Here is a 23,408-nt window from a genome sequence, read left to right on the forward strand (position 1 = left end):
TTCATGCTGGGGAACTCTGGGAGTTGAAATGCAGAAGACGTCAAGTCTACAAGGAGAGGGAGGGAGGGAGAGGGAGAGAGAGAGAGAGAGGGAGGGAGGGAGAGAGAGAGGGAGAGAGAGAGAGGGAGGGAAAGAGAGGGAGGGAGAGGGAGAGGGAGAGAGAGGGAAGGAGGGAGGGAAAGAGAGGGAGAGAGAGAGAGGGAGGGAGAGAGAGAGGGAGGGGGAGAGTGAGAGAGAGAGAGAGAGGGAGGGGGAGAGTGAGAGAGAGAGAGAGGGAGAGGGAGAGGGAGGGAGGGAGAGAGGGAGGGAGAGAGAGGGAGAGATAGCGGGAAGTGGTCTAAGGGAGCAACCAAATTCTCCCTGCAAAGAATCGGCTGTTCCTCCCTCTTCAGCCTGTTGTTTTGCAGGTGGACATGCACGAGAGCCAAAATACGATTCCATCCTGGGACATTATAAGTCACCAGAGCAGGCAGGAATTAAGGACATTTTAGGAGTGGTTTTTTGGTCCGCCCACCAGCCCTCAGATTCCCCTCGCTCCTGTACCTGCGTTGGCAGGGATGCCGCCAAGGGTTGCTGGAAGCCATTCAGTGGGATTAGGAGAAGCCGAGCGGTGAGTGGGAGTGAAGAAAGAAGCATCCGCTCCCAGGAAGGCCAATCCAGTGGGTTGCGGCCAGCTGGAACGGAGGCAGGAGCGACAGGTGTTTGGAGAACTCCATGGAGGAGAATTCCATGGAGCCCAGAGTTGACTTGGGGGAGGTCCTGGTTGCTTCCTGAGCTTGGTGGTTTTCCTGAAGATGTTTCATGACCCAACTAGGGAACATCGTCAGGGCTAGAAGGGATGGGGCTTGGGAGGAGAGGTGAGGGGGCTATGGGGTCCTGGTTGGTCTCTGAGCTTGGTGGTTTTCTTCCAGATGTTTCATTATCTAACGAAGGAACACCTTCAGTGAAAGAAGACAGTGGGGTTAGTAGAGAGGAGGAGGATTGTGGGGTCTTTGGTGCTCTCTGAGTTTGACTGTTTTCTTGGAGGCATTTCATGACTCGACTAGGTAACATCATCAGTGCTAGTGAGTGTGCCTTGCTTCCCACCATAGCTCTGAGCTTGGTTGTTGGCTTGCAAACGTTTCATTACCTGTCTAGGTAACACCATCAGTGGCAGCTCCCATTTCCATGCTGCCTGTGAAGCGTTTGAAAGCCCATACCTGGAACCAGTTCAAGAGAACATTTATAACTCCGGCTTGAACTGCATGGGGTCACTTGGTGCTTGCAGGTGTTTCATTACCCATCTAGGTTACAAGACGTTACCAGGTACGGTAACAAAACATCTGTAAGGAAACCATGAAGCTCAGAGAGCACCAGGGACCCCACGGTTTTGGGACTTTCTGGCCTAGCTCCAAGGAGTCCAGATTGGACCCTGGACTAAATGAATACTTGCCTTCCCTGGGCTCAGATCTGAGGGACACAGAAAAGAGATCTTCACTAAGGATTATTAAAGTTTTCTTCTTCCTTGCTTATAAATGGAATAGTGAGGAGGAAAGGGCTAGCTCATTAGATTCAGAAATGTCAACACTCAGCAAAAAAAATAACTTTTTGGCACAGAAAGCTACCATTCCTCAAACGAGCGTGTTTTCCTTGAACAGCTGGGAGAAGATAAAAGACATATTTGGTTTTCACTGCCCCAATCTATGTTTGACAAACATTTGCCCACCTCAAGAACACTAGAAGTTGGTTACTGCAACATGCAAAGAGGGGGAACAGAATCAACACGAAGTAACACGATAGCTTTCCCCTCATATCTCTCTTACTATGTAGAGCAGGGCTCTCCAATTTTGACAATTTTAAGACTTGTGGACTTCAACTCCTATGAAGAATTCTGGGAGTTGAAATCCACAAGTCTTAAAGTTGCCAAAATTGGAGATCCCTGATGTAAAGGATAAACCCCTGGAATGGAGTAGGGCCCTTCAACCCATGGACATCATCTACACAAAGCAGAAGACCATAGCTTAAACCTTAAAGTATCTAAATGATGTCCAAGGAATCAACAACTATTTGGACCTGTTTGTGCCTTGACACCTGGAAACAGTGTTGGGTAGTTTCTTCAGACCCCAACATGATTTCAACATAAACCAAAAATAAACCAAAATGTCGCAAAAATAGCCATGTTTTCTGATGTTTCAACGTCCTTGTTTGATTTTTTTTTTAAATGACTTTTATGTCTTTTTGGGCACCTGGTCTTCCCCAAAGCGCCTGCCCCTTGCTCTAATCCAAGAAACGTGCCAAACACTTTCAATTTCCAGAACTCCTGGTCAACAGGGTGTCTTTAACTGTGCTACCTATCAAGGAGGTTGGATGTTGCCAGAAACATTCAAAGTTGGCACTCGCCATTAATCTGCGCCCCTTCACCGACTCTGTTTTGAAAACCTGTTGGTTACGTTCACATTTTGTATCTTGAGGTACGCGCTTATAAACAGGCCTTCCGTTGGAATCTGGACACCCAGCGTGCAGGTCTGGTGTGGTCTCGGGTCTTAATTGCGTTGAGCTATAATTCTCATTGTGATGAATTGGCCGGAGACAAAAGAGAAAGCGTTAAGAGCCTTTTCTGTCCTCAGCCTTCTCTTTGTCCAATCCCCTCAATTCCACTTTCTTTACTGTAGTGCGGAGGCCAACAGCCCCCAGTTATGAGTTCCTTGGCAACATTTGCTGGAGATAATGGCAAAGGAGTGCCAAGGGACTAATTAGCCTTGTTAACATATCAGGCTCACATTGGAGACAGGAGGTTTTGTCCTGCTCCTTCGAAGAGAGAACCGAGAAGGCACAACCTACGCCCGATATTTATTTATTTACTTATTTATTTATTCCTTTGTCAAGCAAGCGTTAGATAACAGGTATAAGGATGAGCATGGTTATGAATGCATGTAATAGATACTAATAAAAAAGAAACAATAGGACAGGGACAGTAGGCACGTTGGTGCACTTATGCATGCTATCTTCATGCAATCTTTTTTAAAAAACAACAACAATATGCATTTATCCAGAAAGCTGGTTGAAGCAGATATGCCCAGCTCCCTGGAATTGGAAGGTAGTTGTGGATCTTAGCGATTTTGCTCCAAATCCTACGTTAGGGAAGGAAGAATGCTTTCCAAACGGGTTTGTGGCAGCCAAATGCAATTGCAGGAATATCAGCAAGCAGTTTTTTAAAAATTCTGTCTGATCGGGAACTTATCCTGCACCGTATCAATATCAGATCTATTGAAGCCAGTAGATTCCAGGCCTCTATTGCTGGGTCAAATTGCTTTTGAATCAGGGAAGGGAATCACGTATTTAATTGCTCCCTTTTTAGCCAGCCTGTAAAAAAAAAAATTTCTTCAGCTGCTGCTGCTGCTTTAATCCTGCTTCGCGGTCTCTGGAGAGTCCCCACGATCAAATAGGTTTCCCAAAATAATCTCTGGCCTCGCCTTCTTCAGCCTGGTGTGCTCCTGATAGGTGGGGTTTTGACTCTTCCGTTATCCAGCTGAAGCAACAGAGGACACGATGAAAGGAGACGTCTTCTTAGGGGTCCTTCAGAAGTTGGAGTGTTTAGATTTTGGAAAGAGGTGGTCTTGGAGGTGAGAGGAGGACACTAACGGGGTTGATGATCCCTTGGACATTCTCCCTAGGTCAGCAGGGAAGGACGGATAGGGAAACTATTATAAATTTTAATCAACATTCAAAGAAATAGACCTGCTTTCTCTTGGCTTCTTCTCGGCAAAGTTTCCAGGGAAGATGTTTGACGATGTTTGGGGTTGAGAGACCTTCTTGGAGGGGAGTCTTCAAAGAAGCAGAAGGGGCTTCAATTCAGGCCACAATTTGACAGGTAGAAATGGGCTTCTATGGAGAACACCTTTTTTTTTTGGTTGGAGATACTGGACCTCTTTGTGGTGAGGGAGATGTGTCAGGTTTGACGACATCCAAACTTGGTTGACTTCATCAAGACTAGCCAAAAGTTTATTGAGTTCCCAAAGGATGGTCTGGTCTCTTCTATGGTCCTCAGAGAATTTCCTAGCCACTCCATAACCCCAATGTGGGAAAACACAACGCCAGTTTCTCCCAGGTTCCAAATTAAACCAACCAACCACCTGTAACCAGTCAGAAAATTCAAGGGAAGAGGGTCTCTTCCGAGAAAGAAGAAATGCTGGGTAGAATTTCAGCAAAAGATCATCGTGGACTGTCACACATTACCGAGTGGAGAATCCCAAAGCTAGATTGCTCTCCTAATCGTCATGATTGTCCCATTGTGACTCTTTGGGACCCCAATGAAGAGACCCAGAGCAGAGTCTCTCCAGTCTAAAGCAGGTGAAATGAATGAGTCCCGCATGAGGAGTCCCTCTTGGTGCCCTCTGAGCTTGTTTTGCAGACCTTTCATTACCCAAACTAGGTAACATCATCAGGGTTAAGAGCTAGGGTTAGGGTTAGCGGTGTTACCTAGTTTGGGCCATGAAACCTCTGCAGGAAAACAACCAGGCTCAGAGAACACGAAGGATGCCTCGTTTCCATCCTGAGCTACAAATATCGTCCTTTATTTAGTCCCGCGTGCCCTACATTTTAGGATGGGGAGGGATGAGGCACGACTGCTCTCTTCCTAGACAAAAGTTGAACACAAAGCATTTCATTTAGATCCGTTCAAAAAAGCAACTTCTTTTTTTTTTTTTTTTTTTTGCATCTGAGCACACATGTGTTGGACTCCTGTTTTGTCTGGCTGTGCGCGGCTGGGGCATGTCCAAACCTGGAACCCTAGAATGCGCCGGAGAAAGACACGTGATTCCTTTTTCTGTTTTTTTTTTATAACTTCAAGTGGGCCCCTGAGTTTCCCTCCCCTGTTTCCCTCCAAATAATCCTGGATTAACAACTGCTTGGATCTGAAATGTTGCTGAGGGAGCCATAGCAGGAATCCAAAGCCGCAGCCCACACGGAGGGCATGCGCTTCAGAGATCCTTCTTTAGAGGCTCCCCGGATGGCTCTAGTTTGGCTGTTTACTGGTTGCCCTTTTTGGCTTTCGCTGGGAAGCAGCTCATGTGGCTGAGTGAGATCATGATCTTACTGTATGCTGGTGAGACGACAGCCAGACAGTGAGGGTTATTTAAGTACAGGCTGAGCGGCCAGATAAATCTAGCCTGTGTTTTGCAATGCTTGTCGTTTCAGTCGTTCGTGTCTCGGAGATTCACTTGCGCTTTGGGGAGAAATTGGACACGTTAGCAGTTGGCTGAGCTTGGGAGAAAGTTATTTCAACACTGAAAGGGAGAAAAAGTTCACATTGTTCTGGAGAAAACACTGTGGAACACAAGGCCTGAGTAAATTTCTCTTGCACAACCTACTCTGAAGCGAAAGGGATTTCTGCAAGAGGCAACAGATTTTGCACCTTGGAGCTCCAGGCGTTTTGTGGGTCCTACCTAACCTATAGAAGTACACAGTCAGCAGGGCAACCAGAAGACTTCATTTTCTTTTTATCTGCTTCTTCAGAACATAGTTTAAAACCACCAGCCTCAATTGCCAAGAAGCCTCCTTCAGCCTTATCTGAATTTGCACACTTGACTTGAGCAGAAAGCGTGTCTTCCTATTACTGGAGGATAATGGTTGTCTTACATTTCCTGCTTCAGTGCCAGAGAGAGGCAAAACATTCGAAGGGTGATGTCAATGCACACAACAATCATAGCCTGTCTCTTAAAAAGAAGTCGTCTGCAACTTTCTAGAGTCAGAAATGCAAAGTTACACAGGAGAAACTGGTGTGTGTTTTCCACATCAGGATTATGAAGCAGCTAGAAGGACGTAGAAAAAAACCAGTCAATCCTTCTGGAACTCAGCAAAATTATGACCAGTCTTTGGCTGGTCCTGAAGAAGTCAACCAAGTTTGGATATAGTCAATGTTTGTCTAGGGAACCATCTGGAAGTCTCAGAACGGAGAGCTAAATTCAAACAAACAACCACACAGCAAAAGAAGACAATGGGAAACCACTTCCTTATCAGGACCAAGGCTTCTATCCACGAAGCCACCAGAAAACAAGACTAACAAGAAGAAGGCTTCAGAGACCTACTGTCAATGAAGCAACCCCCAGAAACCTTCTCTCATTAAAGCTATCCCACACCTTTGTGTTGTGCTCTACTACAAGGGGAAACAAATGCCCAGTTTTCAACCCATCTAAATCAGAAGATCAAGCAGGCGTCTAATGAGGACTACTTTTCACTTCGGAGACTAAAAGCAAAATGAAACGGGGCGTTCTATGTATTCGACATGGGTCTCAAAGTAAGAGGAAGCCATGGTAAGACAGTTATGAATCTCAGATGATCAATGCTGCGGTCATCTTCAGATATGGCTCACGTAAAAGAGGCTGCAAAAAATTGACTGGTAGATTAAGCAAGCAGATCTTTAGTTGAATAATTGGGGCAGTACCTCTTTCAATTAGTTAATAGCGTGGCGGATTCTTCTTTACAAGGAATGCATTTCTGGTTTGCTACTTTCCCTAGGGAAATAAAAATAAATGGTGGACAGTGACTTTTCCTTCAACAAATAAAAGAGATCATTTGTCTGCTGGATTTTGTTGTCTTCTGCTATTTTTTTTTTCAACATCAGAAAAAAGGCACCCTAGGGCCACACTTATTTTAATTAAGGCATAGGATTAATCCACTCTCAATTTAAGAATAGGCCATGACTCACAAAGACCTACAGATTCAAATATAGATGAATTACTTCGCTAAATGCTCTAGTTCTCCACCAAGATCAAGGGGCGTCCATAGGATATGGTCAAAAAAGCCAGCCCAAATAATACAACGGGAGCTCCACCTATTTATTTATTTTAAGCTGTGCTTCATGATTCATACAGAGAAAAACACTTCCTGGGATATCTAGTTTCCTGACCAGGTATGAATTAAAAAAGTTAAACCAGCACGTGGAATTTGCATTGGAAAACTGTCAGGAACTGCTAAGTGAAATGCTGAAGAAGGTGCATTAAGTCAATCCCTCAAGATTGGGGACTTAACTCCCAGAACTCCCCAGTCCACAGGCTATTGCTGAGAATTCTGGGAACTGAGCTCAGGTTCTTCTTGGAAAAGACCGAGGACGTATTTCTTTGTGCAACAAACTCCTGATGTTTTAAGTCCTACCTCTGACCTAAAATGAATGTTACTCAAGACCATATTGCCTAGCGGTTCTCTTCATCGGTCGTTTATCTTGGTTGACTGAGTCATCTGAGATGGTTTACAAAACAAGACATGGCCTCCGGCTTAGTTTACTGTACTTTCCTCAATTGTGCCTTCTAGTATTTTCAGAGATGGTGGTCGTGAGTTTCTTCTCAATTCACCGGTGGCTCAGTCTGGGGAACTTAACCAAAGTCTCAGGCTTTTTTCAAGGCCAGGAGGGTCTGTATTATTGGTCCATTTTAATCAGGACAAGCCAATCTGTAATTTCTGGGGTGTGTAGCAACTCTACTTTATGAGTTGTACTGGTTCCCAGGGTGTTTCTGCCGTCCAGGATGCTGGTGGTCAGCTTTAAAGCCTTCCATAGTTGGGACTGGGTTATTTGAGGGACTGTCTGTCCTCAGTCATGTATACTGGTCCAATCTGGCCAGACCGGATGGGCTGGCCAAGGATCTAGAAAGTGTTCAGAATAACAGAATTGGAAGGGAACCAGTGGTGCGTTTCAAATATTTTTTACCACCGGTTCAGTGGGCGCGTGGCTTGGTGTGGGTGCTTTGTGCGCGCACAACAAACCCGCACTTTGCGCAGGCACAACGTCTGAAGGGAAGAGCCATTCCACCGGTGAATTGGTCTTCCTGCCAGGAAATCCCTCCTGGGTGCCAATGGCTTCTCTCCGTGATTAGTTGCACAGGAGTGCCACTGCTCAGACGATCTTGGCCCAGAAGCGCAGATGCCACGCGCAGCCTGGGCACCCCGGTGGCTTTCTCAGGGTCTCCCGGTTGTTTGCTGGGTGGTTTTGTTGGCATGGAACCGTTGGTTGGCAGCCGCTTCCTCGTCCCTGACAGCTGCGGCTCCTCCAAGGAAGAAGAGGCGGCTTCCTAATCCACCCACGTGGGCTCACGATGAGTCAGGCACAGGTGTGGCCTGCATTCAGAAACAGCCCGGATTAACTTGGCTATGAATCCTCGAGCACCCACTATTCGCAGCCTCGCGGATGCCCTCTCCAAAGGTCCCAGGGTGGTATTTTTATATATATATATATATATATATATATATATATATATATATATATATATATATATATATATATATATATATATATATCCATAGCCGGGTCATTTTTATAGAGACCCCCATGTGGGCCTGCTCAGCTCTGGCAGGACGGGGGTTCATTTCGGCCGTTTCCCCGATCGACGGTCCATTTGGTCAGCCCATGGGAAAGGAAAAGGCATGCTCTCCTCCAGCGCCTTTGCTGGCAGGTTCTTTATGCAGGGAGTCCTCGAGTTGCGACAGTTCTCTCAGCGACCGTCTGAAGTTACAGCAGCACTTTAAAAAGTGGCTTAGAGCTGTTTTTTCACACTTACAACCGTTGCACGACCTCCACGGTCACGTGATCAAAACCCATATTTACAACGGTTGCATTGTGATCTCTTTTTGGGGCTTTCTGACAAGAAAAGCCAATGGGGGGGCGGCAGATTCACTTAATGACCATGTGACTCATTTAACAACTGATTCACTTAACAACAGGGCCAAGGAAGGCTGTAAAATGGAGTAAAACCCGCTGAACAAAGGTCTTACTTAGCCAGGGAGACAGTTTGGGCTCCATTGTGCTCATAAGCCGAGGACATGCTCAGGTTTCACCTCCTTGGCAGCGTTTCCTGCTTTCCTGGCCTCTGTGCATAAAAATAAAGGAGGAAGAGTTTGCTTTGGTTTTATTGTTTGTCTACACAACTTTTCCATTACCCCCCTTGTGATGTTTAAAGCCAGGGAACCGACTGCCGCAAAGCACAGGAACACCCTTTCTGGTTCTCATTAGCAGCCTTGTGGAAAGTGTCACACAGAGCTACTGGAAAATGCCTGAGCAATGCCAACCTCTCCCCAACTCCAGTGGGGAGATGCGTTGAGACTTGAAGAGGGAGCTGTGGCTCCAAAGATGCCAGGCTCCCTGAATGGGTCTTATGGCAGGGGTCTTTACGGCTCCTTGGCGGGGGGTCTTTAACGAAGCCTATAGTGAAAGGGAGGGAAGGGAAGGGAAGGGAAGGGAAGGGAAAGGATGGATGGAAGGAAGGAAGGAAGGAAGGAAGGAAGGAAGGAAGGAAGGAAGGAAGGAAGGAAGGAAGGAAGGAAGGAAGGAAGGAAAGAAAGGAAGGAAGAAGGGAGGGAGGGAGGGAAGGAAAAGGAAGGAAGGAAGGAAGGAAGGAAGGAAGGAAGGAAGGAAGGAAAAAGGAAGGAAGGAGAGAAAGGAAGAAGGAAGTGAGAAAGGAAGTAAGGGAAGAAGGGAGGGAAGAAGGGAGGGAAGAAGGAAGGGAAGGGAAGGGATGGAAGGAAGGGAGGGAAGAAAGGAAGAAGGAAGGGAGGGAAGGGAGGGAGGGAGGGAGGAAGGAAGAGGAGAAGGGAAAAAGGAAGGGAGGAAGCAAGGAAGGAAGGAAAGAAAGGAAGAAGGAAGGGAGGGAAGGGAGGGAGAGAGGAAGGAAGGAAGGAAGGAAGGGAAAAAGGAAGGGAGGAAGCAAGGAAGGAAGGAAAGGAAGGAAGAAGGGAGAGAGGGAGGGGAGGAGGGGGAGAAAGAAGGAAGCGGGAAGGGGAGACAGGCCATAATGTGAAACCTTAATAAAAGACCATCCTTCTACACCTCTGAAATTAGCTGTCCTGAGAAGTTCAAAGCTTGCTCAGTTCAAGCCCAGCTAGCTGAAGATCTGCAACAGGGGTGTCCAACCTTGGTGACTTTAAGGCCCATGGACTTCAATTCCCAGAATTCCCTAGCCACCCATTCTGGGAACTGAAGTCCACAAGCCTTAAAGCTGCCAAGTTTGGACACCCCGATCTAAAAGAAGGACCAGACTTGGAGCATTGTAGAAGGTAGAGTTGCAGAAAAGGTCCAGGAGAGCCGCAAGTCCAGGAGAGCCGCAAGTCCACTTGGTTGAGTTTGGTCAGCAGAGTTGAGCTCACGCCTCGGTCAGTGGAAAACTAAACTTCTGGGGTCTCCCAGCCATATTCTTTGAGAAGCTCGGCGATGCCAGGATGAGGCCCGTTGAAGAGCAGTGGAGGGCGAAGGTGCCAAAGCAAGGGAGAGAACCTGATCCCTTTGCCCCGGAGGGAAGGAAGGGTGAGGTTTCGGTTTTGTACTTTCTGTGGAAAAAAACCGAGCCTGCTTTTCCAAGAGGTCTTTCCAGCTCCAGGGTGGCACCAATCTGAGAAGGAATAAATAGCCCTGCTGACTCCAAAGTTCAGACTGAAATCAAACCCTGATGACACACAGACTGGAGTTTGTATACGCCGAAAAATCTTTGGGCTTTTACGATGGGAAACCCCAACGATAAATGAAAACCTTCCAAGGGGAATAAATAAATGGCTGGGGCTTAAAATAGCCCTGCGTTCAGTTCAAAGAAAGAGGCCAATGGTTAAAATCTGCTTTTCTCTCTCTCCGCCCCCCCCTTTTTTCCCCCCCCTTTGATGTAACCCTGGGAAGAAAGCACCTTTTATGCAAACCCCAAATCTCTCATTTGCCCAGAGGCTGGTTTGAGGTTCAGCCTGTTGGTCAGTTTGAAGTGCCTGTACAAAAACAGGGGAAGTGGGAAGATATTTGGCCCAAGATGCCAAGCCTTATTTTAAAGACGCTTTGTTTAAAAATACTCCTTGGTTTTGCTTCGCCGGCGCAATTCCGCCCCCGCAAAATCGTGCATGATGGGTCCGTGGGTGGAGGGGCTCCCAGCGGTATTTTTCCTGCTGCAGAAATGAATATTATGGCTGGGTTGTTTTTGTTCTATCCCCCGGAACAAGCCTAATTTACAAACTCATGGAATTCATACCCTGTTTCGGGGGTCTCCAAACCCCCAGGAACAGGGCCGCACTAGCAACGGGCAAGCACGCACGCAAAGTTCCACTCGTGCGAGCGATGGGCGTTTGTGCTCAGGTGTGAAGCTCCACTTGCAGAAATGGAGCTGCGCACACCTGCCTCTCGCACGGAACCATCTCAGTGGTGGGATTCAAATTTTTTTACTACCAGTTCTGTGGGCGTGGCTTGTTTTGGGGTGTGGCTTAGGGGGTCATGTGACGGGGTGGGTGTGGCTTATTTGGTGGGCATGGGTTGGCAGTCATGTGACTGGCTGGGCGTGGCCAAGTCACCGTCACTGACTTCTTTGCCCTCATGACCTACAAAAAGAAGATCTATGAAAAGGTGGTTTGTTATTTTGTGCACTTACTACTTAAATAAATAAGTACTAAATAAGTACTAAAGTACTAAAGTACTAAATAAGACTAAAATAAGTACACAAAGCAATGAAGGAGATACACAAGTACTTACATCAGAATGATAAAAGTGCTGTGTGTCTTCAATGTCACCGACTTCTTTGCCCTAATGTGGAGGTCCCCAAAGTTGGCAACTTTAAGACTTCTGGACTCCAACTCCCAGAGTCCACAAGTCTTAGGAGTTGCCAAGTTTGGGGACCCCTGTCCAACCAGATCCCAACAAGCGAAGCCAGTTAGGGAAGCCAGGTGAGCTTCATGACTGTGTGATTCACTTAACGACCACAATAGAGGGGGTTGTAAATTTGAGTCGCTTAACAACGGCATCAATTAGCAACCCAAATTCCCAGTGCCAAGTAGGATCATAAGTGAAGTGTATCTCGATGGTAGATGTTTTTTTGCCAAAGTCTTATGTTATGTTTCGCCAGCAGCCGGTGCAGCTGGCAGCGGAATCGGACAGTGGGGAAGAACGGGGACCAGTCTGGAAGTCTGGAGAAGACTCGGTCCTGCGTCCAATGCAGAGATGGGGCCAGGGCCATCTGGGAGTGGGGTGCTGCCTTCGGAGTTTGGCAGCAGCGAGGAAGAGGACCCAGTGGAGCCTGTTCCCAGTGCCTGTGTGCACAGAGCTGCTAGAAGGCAAGAGCAGCTGAAACAAAAGGGCCGACTCAGGAGTAAGGCTGGGAGGTGATTGCTCCTCCCATAAGGGATAAAAGTCAGACTTCAATGACAACACCTTTGCAGGAAGCAAGGTAGTTTGATCGGTTTAGAGTCCTCCTTGAAGCTCTGTAAAGTCTGGTGGGTTTTTTTCTGGTTGGTTTCTGTTATAATTAAATTGGATGCTTCTGTTTTTGCCAGCATTCCACAGCACTGAAAGACGGGTGCTTATCTTGGGGAACTCTTTAAGATTAGTTCTGGCTGAGAATGAAAGCAATTCCCAGCATTGCAATAAAATAGGTTCTGCTTTAAAAACAAGTTTGTGCTTAATTACATTTGATGAAGCCTGGGTCAGAACATCTTGTTCTTGATGGTGAGGCATGGTCCAATATGGAATATCAACTGCTAAGGAAAGCTCTCGTTTTCCAGACAGAGATGGAGATTCAATCCAATGCTTTGAAGAACTGCTGCAGGAATTGGGGGTGTCCAGTCCGATGAAAAGAAGGACTGGGAGGGGGGACATGATAGCAGCCTTCCATTATTTGAGGGGCTGCCCCAAAGAAGAGGGGTCAACTTATTCTCCAAAGCACCTGAAGGTAGAACCAGAAGCAATGGATAGAAACTAATCAAGGAGAGAAGCAACCTAGAACTAGGGAGGAATTTCCTAACAGTGAGAACAATTCATCAGTGGAACAAGTTGTAGGTGCGCTATCATTGGAGGCTTTCAAGAAGAGACTGGACAGCCATTTGTTGCCTTCCAACTCTGTTGTTTTGTTATTCTTCTCTCTCTCTCTCTCTCTCTCTCTCTCTCTCTCTCTCTCTCTCTCTCTCTCTCTCTCTCTCTCTTTTGCGGGTACTGGTTGTACCAACAGGATGATCCCATGTTTGAAGAGCCGTAGCCCATGTCCTAATAGCCAACACACATTCCCAGGGGCCCAGCAACTGTTTAGCACAGGTGGCTTCTGAAGAATTGAGGCTGATGCAAGACATTTTGCCACACTGCTTGTTCCTTAACAAATATGAGGCAACAAGTTCTAATGCTCTCTTTTTCTCAGTTGCTTTCTTTCCTGCCAGTAACAGGGCACTTGATATGACCACATCCTCCCCACTGTTCCATCCTGGTTGCAGAGAAAAGGACAATAGGACAGCTCAGGAGATGCTGTACGGAAGGGTCCTTGGTGCTTTCTGAGTTTGGTTGCTTTCTTGCAGGCGTTTCATTACCAAAGTAGGTAACATCATCAGTGCTAGAAGGGAGTGGGGTGTTGCTCCCAATTAGCACTGATGATGTCACCTGGTTGGGTAATGAAACGTCTGCAAGAAAACAGCCAAGCTCAGAGGGCACCAAGGACCCCTCAGGTCAACCAGGAGCTGCAAATATTCTCCTTCATTGATGCTACGTAGAATACCGCTGTCGGACATTATAGGCATAAGCTGTCCCCTGAAGGATTAGACCCATACAGCCTGTTCTCAGGGGACCTCAAGAACTCCATCTTATTGGAATCACCATCCTAAAGTCCCAATTGCTTTAGGATACCTAGTGATAAACGTAGATGCAAAACTAGGGGTAGAAAGAAGCTGCTTTGGAAGCCTGAGCCAGTGGAAAAGTTCAGATCTATCCATCAACAACAGACCTTCTGCATGTTATACCCAAGAGAACAGGCAGTTGGAGGCCATCAAACATCCTGCTGAGGGTCATGGGAGAACATAAATAGGTTTTATTCTCTCTGTTGCCTCCTCAAATGAAGGCCATAGAATAGTGTAACCACGTGAAATAAACTCTGAAACCTTTGGGAGAGTAGAGTAGAGTAGAGTAGAGTAGAGTAGAGTAGAGTAGAGTAGAGTAGAGTAGAGTAGAGTAGAGTAAAAAACAGAACAGAACAGAAAAGGTCTTTATTGGTTAAGTCATTTAATAACCATATCATTAGTTATCTTCATCTAATGAAGGATATCTCACCCTTATTTTGGGAAGGAAGAAACGGCCATCTGAGTAGTCAGTTCTAGTGGTCAGATCTCTCTGTTAGAAAACTCGATTCTAGAAATAGTTCTCACAGGATGGCTTAATAAAGCTGAATCAATATGCTCTGGGGATGTTATCTTTTTTCTTTTTCCTTTCCTTCTTTTTATTGCTGCTTAACTGGACAGGCACAGTTTCATCGTGAAAGTTTAGCGCGCAGGCTCCAGTTCTGCCATCGCTCTACCGTGACCCACTTGGTTTTGAGTAAAGGATACCTTTGACTACAACTGGAGTTGAGGGTCTTTCTTGCCTAAAGGACCAAGATTGAGACACGCGGGGCTTAAGTGTAACACCTCCGACATTACAGGAAAATAGAGCAATCGGATCTTACCCCACAAGGAACAGGGGAAGGGCCGTTGGATCTCAAGGTTGCGGCAATTGTTTCTGTCTTCTGGGGAGACAGAGTTGATCTGAGATTCAAAGGAAATGCAATTTCTTTCCTTAATAGGTGGGAATAGGTGGGGGGCGGTGGGGGGAAGAAGTCCTTTAGCTGAGCTGGAACAGCCAAACCGCTTTGTCCATCTTCTGCCATTTATATCTGTTCGCTCATCTTCTTTGCTGTAGAAACTGCCCATTACTCGACCAATAATCCTTTCTACTGCATTTATGAAAGTGGTGTGACACTCCCACCCCTCCTTGTTTGTTCTCTGAATTTATGGGTTTGCTATATTAAAAAGAGCGTGTCGGATATAAATCAAGAGACAAAAGAGATGAGCAATTTCACCGCCACCCCTTCTTCCTTCGACCACCAAGCCTCAAGCGACTTTGCGGTCTGTTTATTATTCCTTCATCCACAGGAAGGGGAAAAAAATAATAATTTTAAGCGACCCTCCCTAGAAACTGGCATTCAGGCCGCCCAGGAAGATAAACTCCCTGACCAAGATCGGGGAAAGCAATAGAAGTGTTTTATAGCATCGCGGACAATATCTGTTTAATTAGACAGACTTTGGCCATCTAGCCATCATCCCGCGCCCCAACTGTAATACACTATCGCAGTGGTGGCTAACCTTTTGGGGCTCCTCTGCCAAAAATTGTGTGCGCGCTGGTGCGCACACTTACATGGCAGCACCCAGAAGGCAATGCACCCCCACACTCCCCCTGCGCGTCCCGGAAAAGGCCTCAAACCAGCCGAAAATCAGTTGTGAGGCAGGCACGTGCACAGTGAGATAAATTTGCCTGTGGCTTGCATGCTGGCCCAAATGGTTCTCTGTGCCACCTGTGGCATGCGTACTATAGGTTCGCCATCACGGCGCTATCAGGTCTTCTTCTCGTCTGCTTTAATGTTACTTTAATCTTTAGGTTCTTGTGGGCGACTGCAGGGGTGGGATTCAATTTTTTTTAACAGCCAGTTCTGTGGGCGTGGCTTAGTTGGTGGGTGTGGCTTGGTGGTCGTGTGACTGGGTGGACATGGCTTGGTGGTCATGTTATGGGCTGGGCGCGGCCAACTCAATATCATTCACATCAAGGCACGCATCTCCTTGCCTGGCCTCTCATGATTATGGGGATGCTGCAACAGTCATAAGTGTGAAAAATGGTCATAAGTCACTTTTTTCAGTGCCATTGTGACTTTGAATGGTCACTCCACACAAGCAAAGTGCCAGCAAAGGAGGGGAAAAAAACTCCAGAGAAGTTCCTGAGACAGGAAATTTAGTCCTGCCAAGAACGTAATAAGGGTTAACGAGAGGCAGTTTCTGTCAGCAACCCCAGAATGTTTCCTTCCTGCCCTCCTGACAGGATTAGCCCTGTAATTTCTTCTAACAACCGGTTCTCCTCCGAACTGCTTAGAATGTTAACAACCGGTTCTAGCGAATAGGTGCGAACCGGTAGAATCCCACCCCTGGGCGACTGTAATAAAAGGTGGGACTGAAGGAGGTGAACTCAAGGCCGTTTCTCTTCTCTCTGTCTCCCTGCAGGTGAGAGGCCCTTTGTATGCCGTTGGGAAGACTGCAGCAAGAAGTTTGCCCGGTCCGACGAGCTGGCCCGTCATTTCCGCACTCACACGGGGGAGAAGAAGTTCTCGTGCCCACTCTGCGAAAAGCGCTTCATGCGGAGCGACCACCTCACCAAGCACGCACGCCGTCACGCCGACTTCCACCCTAACATGCTCAAGAGACGAAGCGGCTGCAGCTCCCGGACTGGGTCTTTGAGTGACTACAGCCGGTCCGATGGGTCCAGCCCCAGGGACAGTCCTGGCAGCTCCCCCTAAAATCTACCCCCCACCCTCCAGCCCTGCACCTGCACTCTGCTCTCCGCCTTCGCATCCAATTCTTCGGAGCTCCCCTTTGCGTCGTAATGCTTCGCTTGGCACCCTGTCTTTAAACAAAGCAAGAGAAAACGTTGGCCTTGTTTTGAGGGGAATAAGAGAGAGGGGGGATTTCCCCCTGCTAAATTGCTGCCGGAGTGGGGAGGGGGAAATTGGCATAGGAGGACTTGAGTTTTACATGTTTTTCTCCATGGTCCTTCCAGGAACCTCTTTCTGGACATTTCTTTTTTCCCCCGTGTGTGTGTATGTGTGTTTTTAAGCCTTAAGAAGATGCTCCTTTGTGTAGTTTTTTTTTTTTTTTTTGCTCAGGTGTCAAAGGGAATTTTGTAGGGAAACAAAAATAATGCAAAAATGCAAAACCAGGAATGTCTCTCCAGCCAGGTTGGTTCTAATTTCCCTCCATCCAACTCTCCTCTTACTCAGGGATATATCTATTTATGTACCATGAAGACACATCCAACCACAACCTTGTTTGATAAACACATTTGCACTCCGAACCTGTTCCTTTTTGGTCCTTTCCTGCAATACAGCAAGAAAGTCCGGCCAATCTTTGCACTCAGACAATTTGATTTCACAGTTGGGGTAACCGCTTGGAGAGTTTGGATCGTCTCCTCGACAATTTCAATCAACCAGCCCTCATTTCCCCTCACCCTCTTTTTTCAAGTTGTTTCATGCTGAATGATTCTACCAGCACCACCAACTTCCTGTAGCAAGAAGAAGAAGAAAAAAAATATGTATAAAAAGTTTATACTCGTAAAAGAATCGCAGGGGGTAGGTGGAAAAAATTTTTTTTTTAAAAAAAAAAAACTGAAGTAGGTGCCTTAATCGTGTTTTTATTCTAAATCTAGGAAATATATATTTACACTGGGGAACATTTTGTTTAAGCAGCAAAGGACAGAATTGTGGGGATTACAGCTTGCGACAGCTTCCCGGAGATGGAAGTTCTGAGCTGAACCCTTGGATCTGCTTCTCTGTAGGCCTTGTGCAAAAGGAGACCTGAAAAGGGCATCGGTTTGAATAATGTTCCACTTTAAAAAAAACAAAAAACAAAGCCTTCTTCTGGAAATTGTCTTTGACATCCAGACTTTGTCAAGGTATTTGTGATGATTTCCGATCCTTTGGGGCTTAAAAGCCAAAGAGTCCACGAAATTCTGCATTATGGTGAACCGGTCAGTACATAACCAGATAATCAGGAAATACTAACTTTTGAAGGACAGTGGAAGCAAAACCTGCATCTAGAAAGTGTTAAAAAGATGGTGTTTTAGCTCAACAGCACTTCACAATTTCCCTCGCTGGCTGTCAGTGCAGCGTAGGGTCTGAAGGATGTACTTAAATCTTCTTCTCAAAAACCTTAGGATCTTCCAACAGATTTCCCGTTTTCTTATCTAGCAGTTTGGACTGCTTATCCCTCCAGAAGTCCCACCAAGCAGAAGGATCTCCTGCATCCAAGTGGAACAGGCTCACGACCTTAAAAAAGCTAGCTTTCTCCAAGGACTTGTGACTAAAAAGCTTAACTCAGCAGGAGAGATCGGTGGATATGTAAAAATCTCCTTTCATGGGTGGGGAGGTGACTCGTTTCAAAACTGGGGCCCGTCGCTTTGCTTGGCATGGATGGGTGGATTGGGTCCAAGGTTGATAATGCAACCCTCTTGAAATGGATGTTCTCTAGGTGTCACTTTCAGAATTCCAGCTCTGGGGGTTGCTTTCTCAACAGATGTGGGAGGTTTTGATAAGATTCATCTCTGCTTTTCAAGTTAAGCTTGGGGGAAACCAGCTAGGAAGGTAGGGAGACATTTCCCTCCTAGTAAACCTTGTTGCTCTTGAACTTGGCTTGTTCCAAGATTATATTTCAATGCGTGGAGTGCTTTCCCTGTGATCGTGTTCAACTTTGGAAAAAAAAAATACTGTTAATATAAATGCAGCTGACTGTAGCACAGTAAACCAAACTCCATTCCTCCAAACTACTGTTTACGATTGATGCAATCACCTCTACATTCCAAAGGTGTTCTAACCAAGACTTTTCTTCCACTTTGCAATAATTCCGTTTTGCCAGATGACTTAAAACACATGTGTGCACATAGACATAACTGTACTGTACATAGACTTGCAAAAAAAAATAATATGCCACCCATTAAAGCGTAGCTGGTAGGTGCTATTTATCAAATCCTCTTCCCCTTCTACTACCATCTGCTGTATAAAAACGGCTCTACATCTAGATATGTTCCAGTATTGATCTCAAACACAATTTCAAGTTTCATTTGAGGTTCTCCTAAAACCAAAACTTCACTTTCCAACCTCTTTTGATAGCTAAGGATGGAGGCAGTTATCAAGGCAGGACTTGGGAACACTCAACAGCTAGCAAGAAATATTTATTGTCTATAGCAAGGTGTCCTCTTGAAGATATAGCTAGCAACAAAGGTTCAGACTGATGATGGCCAAGAACTATTTACAGAGTGATGGCTACAGAGAACAGTATAATTCCATCTAGTCCCCAAAAAAACCCTTTTTAAAATTACCTGCAGGACGTGATTTGCTCTCCAAGATCACCAGATCTCTCTTCCATTTCACAAACACAGAATTGCAAAAATAAATTCTACCATGCCTTAAACGGTCTCCTTCCACCTGGGGTCAGCCAGATGTGTTAGGAAGTACCCTCCCAACACACCTGGAAGGTGGGGAAAGGGAGAGGGCCTTAAACACAACCCTCCCAATAAGACCTTAGCCTTAATCTTCAAGAGATACCAGCCATTGTTTCAGAGTGCCCTTTTCCCTTGTGTGGCTCAAGAAACAGGCATTGAATCGCCCAAGGATTACGCCAAAGAGCTAACCAACCATGGTGCAGTCCGAAGATAACTGATGTGGTACTGTGCCTCACCTTGCTCGAAGGACTGGAGTTGTATGGAGGGGTCTTACCTAGAAGCAATGGGCACCTCCACTAAATCCACTATCGTATTCCTTTGGATCAGCAGGGTTCTTATCCCAGGATTTTAGATTTTTGTTCTGCTGTATTACTGTCATTTCATTAAGCGAGTGCAGCTGACTTTCTTTGGCAAAGCTTGGTCCTGGCCACCAAGCCAGTCGTGGGCCTTTTCCTCCTCCTTTTGGTGGGTAGAGGGTCTTGTTCTGAGATATTTACTCTTTCTTGGGTCAAGACTATGGCATTAGACAGGCAACTGATGAGAAAGCATCCTCGTCTCTATTTATTTGGCAACGTGAACCATGCGCTTCTCTGAGGCTTTTCAAAAATCCTTTTTGCGCTCGTTACCATTTCATATCGAACAGTAAATGTAATCAAAACACTCAGGGTTTGCTAATAATGGTCTCCTGTCTGGCGACAGGACCTCATTGTAGCTTTGCTAGCCACTGTTTGATTAATGTTGATTAGGCTAAACTGGGTCCTAATTTGATGAAAATTCTGCCTCAGATTTTTCATGGGAAAATGCTCTGCTCAGCAAGGCAAGAAAGAGATAAATCTCGTTCCTTCTCTTTGAATTTCCCGGTCTTTGTTTGCTTTGATTTAGGACTTGACTCTGAAGTTATTTGGATCTCTCCTGCAAAAAGTTCTTCACTGTTGCACTCTAGAGCAGGTGAGGTGGGTCCAACCTTGGCTACTTTAACACTTGTGGACTTCAGATGTTCTAAGAGTTGGAAATCCACAGGCCTTAAAGGGGCCAAGATTGGACACCCATGTTCTAGATGATCTTCCATAGCAACTGATCTCGGATCTCAGCCATAACTCCGCTTTCATGCTCACCTCTCGGTTTCCATTTCCAGTCAGGGGTCCTTACTGGATCTTACTGGATCTGGAAAAGCATCAGGTGGACTTGCTCTCTGTTGCAGATGTCCCACCATCTCATCTAAGTCAAAGTGTGGTGGACTTCAGCAATTAGACAATACTAGACAGAAGACCTTTAAACTGCTGTTATGGTCCCATTTTCCCACCTCACATTTTTTGCTTTTCTGCTCTGGGAGCTGTTTACAACTGTGTCATAAAAAAAAAAGACGTGTTTCACTATCTATCCATGTATTATGTTCACAGGGTTTCCTATTTATTGTAATGCAGAACTTTCCTTGTTGCATATAACTTGCCGTTGCTTCCAGGGGTGCAGGTTCCCCTCAGGGCATTAAACCTCATTACCTTAAGCAGTTGAAGTGCTTAATCTGAATAAATTATGCAGATTAAGCAGCTCTAAATCAGGGTGCCAGTCAGTGAGGCCTTTGGGCTGCAGGCCATTGGAGTCCACTCGTTGTTAAGTAGGATATCTGGAACTTGGAGCAGTGTCCTTCTGCAAATAGGTTTTATGTATATAATTATAAGGAAAGCATACTCTGTATATAACTGCAGTGCTTGGCTTCTTCTAATGGCTTGCTCCTTTAAGCAAGCCTACATCTTGTGTATGATATATCTGTGCCTCAGTTTCCTGAATTTGAATTCCAGAATTTGAGCCATGGAAACTGGGAACCATTTGGTGGTGACAACAATGGAGTCGGCCACAAGATATCGGCCTCCATTGTCCACCAAATTAGGAAACCCAAGCTCTCCCTGGATTGGGCTGCGAAAAGGGCTCGGGACTGAAGGTAGCTTTCCCATCTGGTTGAGATGGTTGTGCCTTCTTACAAAAATGCAAGCTGGACACCGAGCAAGTGAAGGGAGCAGGTTGCAAAAATGGGTTTACCATCCACCTCACTTAGCTGATGGTACCTCTGAAAATAACAAGATTTTTCTTGGGTCTTCTTACTTGAATGCAGTGTTTCTCCACCTGGTCAGCTTTAAGACAGGTGGACTTCAACTCTCCCCAGCCAGACCAAGTGGAGAAGCACTGCTCTAATGGGATACATTCCCAGCACCCTCCATGTTTTCAGAGTACTGAAGCAAAAGGCCCAACAGAGAACATCAGTAAGAACTCTTGTGGCAAATGAAAGTTAACTGAATTTATGTTTTCTCTGGTATTTTCCATGAATACCGAAGAAAGTCTGTGGCGTGCATTATTCAGCACAGCAGGGCTGAATTTTGAGATGTAAAACGTGTCTTTACCTCTTGGATCTGGATTTCATACTAGGTGTAACCTGGAGAAGTGCCTACAATTAAAAAAAAAGGTTCTTTGAGCAAAGCTTTCCCTAGATTGGTGTTTTGAGGTGTATTGTCCCCATAAACCAAGGCTGTCGAACTTGTGGGCCATGGGCCAGGTGCATCACACACTGGCCATGCCAGGGGGTGTGTGGGGGAGTCATGATACGTCATGTGACGCCATCATGATGACATGAGTTTGACACCCCTGCCATAAACCCATTGGCTAGAAATTCTGGGACTTCTGCTGTAGAACCTCTGGAAGATTTGCTATTGGAGAAGGTTGTCCAGACACAAAGCTTTCTTCATCTGCGTATCTACTGCTCCGTCCCTACCAGGCCATCCATGTGGTCTTAATATAATAGTCTCGGCACCTTCCAGAATTTTGTGGCCTTAGCATGGATATACCCAACATGATGGGTCAGGACAGCATCTCGAGATGGTTTTAACGGTCGCATCTTGTCTCCTCATTTGCCACGTCCTTTCAGTATTTAAACTCCTTTTCTCCCCTATTTCCTGGAATCTCCACCCTTGCCCAGACTTAGCTTGTCAGAATCTGGAAAACGTTCCGATGGGATTTCAATCCCTGAAGGATTGTTTCTGTTCTAGATGTCATCTCCCAGCCTGGATTAAGGAATCTTCTCCTCATCCTCCTGAGGTCTTTTTTTTTTTTTTAATGTGCTGAAACCTGCTAAAGATTTCACGTAGGAGATGGTTATAAAATTATAGAGGTGAGAAGGATTCCTGGATGGGCAATGCACTCCAGGATCCATCCAACTCTCCTCCTTCGTGAAATATTGATATACTGCATGGAATTACTTGTGCATTAATATATAGAGTGCTATAGATAAGTAGATATATACTCTGTGTCAGTACAGGAACAAAAAAAAACGGGGCAATTACACAAGTTTACATACATATCTTCCCTTTGGGGCAAACCATGACAGAGCTTGTCATGTTTTCTCCTCATCCACTTCCTCCAGCATCACTTCTGTGCTATATGGGTCACTTCTCTAGATGGTTTCATGTTTACTGAGTCACTACATCGAAGTATTGCAGTTGTAGAGCCATCTGTCTGACACCCATTCACTCTGCTGTAATCTTTTTGAAAATGTTTGTTCGGGGGGGGATGGGGGTTGTATTTCATAGTTTTATATATTGTGACAGTGTCCCTATGCAACCACAAACAGAAGGCAGAACTAACAAATGTCAAGCGTCAACTTATATGCATGATTAGTGATGTTTGCATTTTAAATAAAACTGATGAATGATTAAGAAAATGCCCGTTTCATATTTATGTTGCCTTTGGAGTGTATTTGCACCTCTAATCTGAATTGTTCTTCTCTCTCTACTGTCCATCTCAAAGTTATCCTTCATAACTAATGTTGAAAGAAATTAATTTCTTCACTTATCTGGCATGTTTCAACCCTCAGGTCACAATCTGAATTAGCCAACTGGTCGAGTCCCTCAAGAGTCCTTGATCCTCAAGGTCAAGGTGAATTCTTGGTGTTTACATGAACACCACCATGTAGCAGATGGTCAAACGGTTTGCTAGTGTGACCCACAAGTTATAACAAATAAACAAACATTTTACCTTAATCTACAGCCATTTGGAAGGTCTCTAATCTAAGTATTAATTAGGCCCAACCCTTGTGAGTAAAAGAACCGACATAGTGTTGGTTGTGATTGCTCTTGTATGACTTTCACTGTATGTTTGTCCTAGATGTGATGGTGGTGATTTTTTAAGGGAGGTCTGGGAAGACCAGCTGGGAAATTCTAGGAGTTGAAGTTCACCCAACTTAAAGTTGCCACGGTTGACAAAAACCTGGTATACAGGCTGTGGAGATCTGAATGGGAGGAACAGCTCAACCCCAGCAAGACTGAGTGTTATGGAAATTAGTTTGGGAGTGAGGTAGGAGAAGCTTTTTAATCTATTCCTTTGGGGTGGTTGTGCATTTTTTTGGTTGACCTAATGTTCCTTTTTTCTTGTTATGCTATCTCCA

At 45.7% G+C, this 23,408-nt stretch overlaps 1 protein-coding gene across 1 annotated transcript in view; it reads left to right on the plus strand.

Annotated features, from left to right (window-relative positions):
- KLF13 (KLF transcription factor 13) overlaps nucleotides 1-22,685 on the plus strand; it is a 28,331-nt gene extending 5,646 nt beyond the window's left edge. Inside the window, exon 2 of the mRNA XM_026709959.2 lies at nucleotides 15,988-22,685. Within this exon, the coding sequence (XP_026565744.1) occupies nucleotides 15,988-16,280 (293 nt within the window). The 3' untranslated portion in view covers nucleotides 16,281-22,685. The remainder of the gene's footprint in view (nucleotides 1-15,987) is intronic.
- Nucleotides 22,686-23,408: the final 723 nt, after the last annotated feature.

This window comes from Pseudonaja textilis, chromosome 13 (assembly GCF_049901715.1).
Source record: "Pseudonaja textilis isolate UNSWEBS1 chromosome 13, rPseTex1.2, whole genome shotgun sequence".
NCBI classification, from domain to species: domain Eukaryota; kingdom Metazoa; phylum Chordata; class Lepidosauria; order Squamata; family Elapidae; genus Pseudonaja; species Pseudonaja textilis.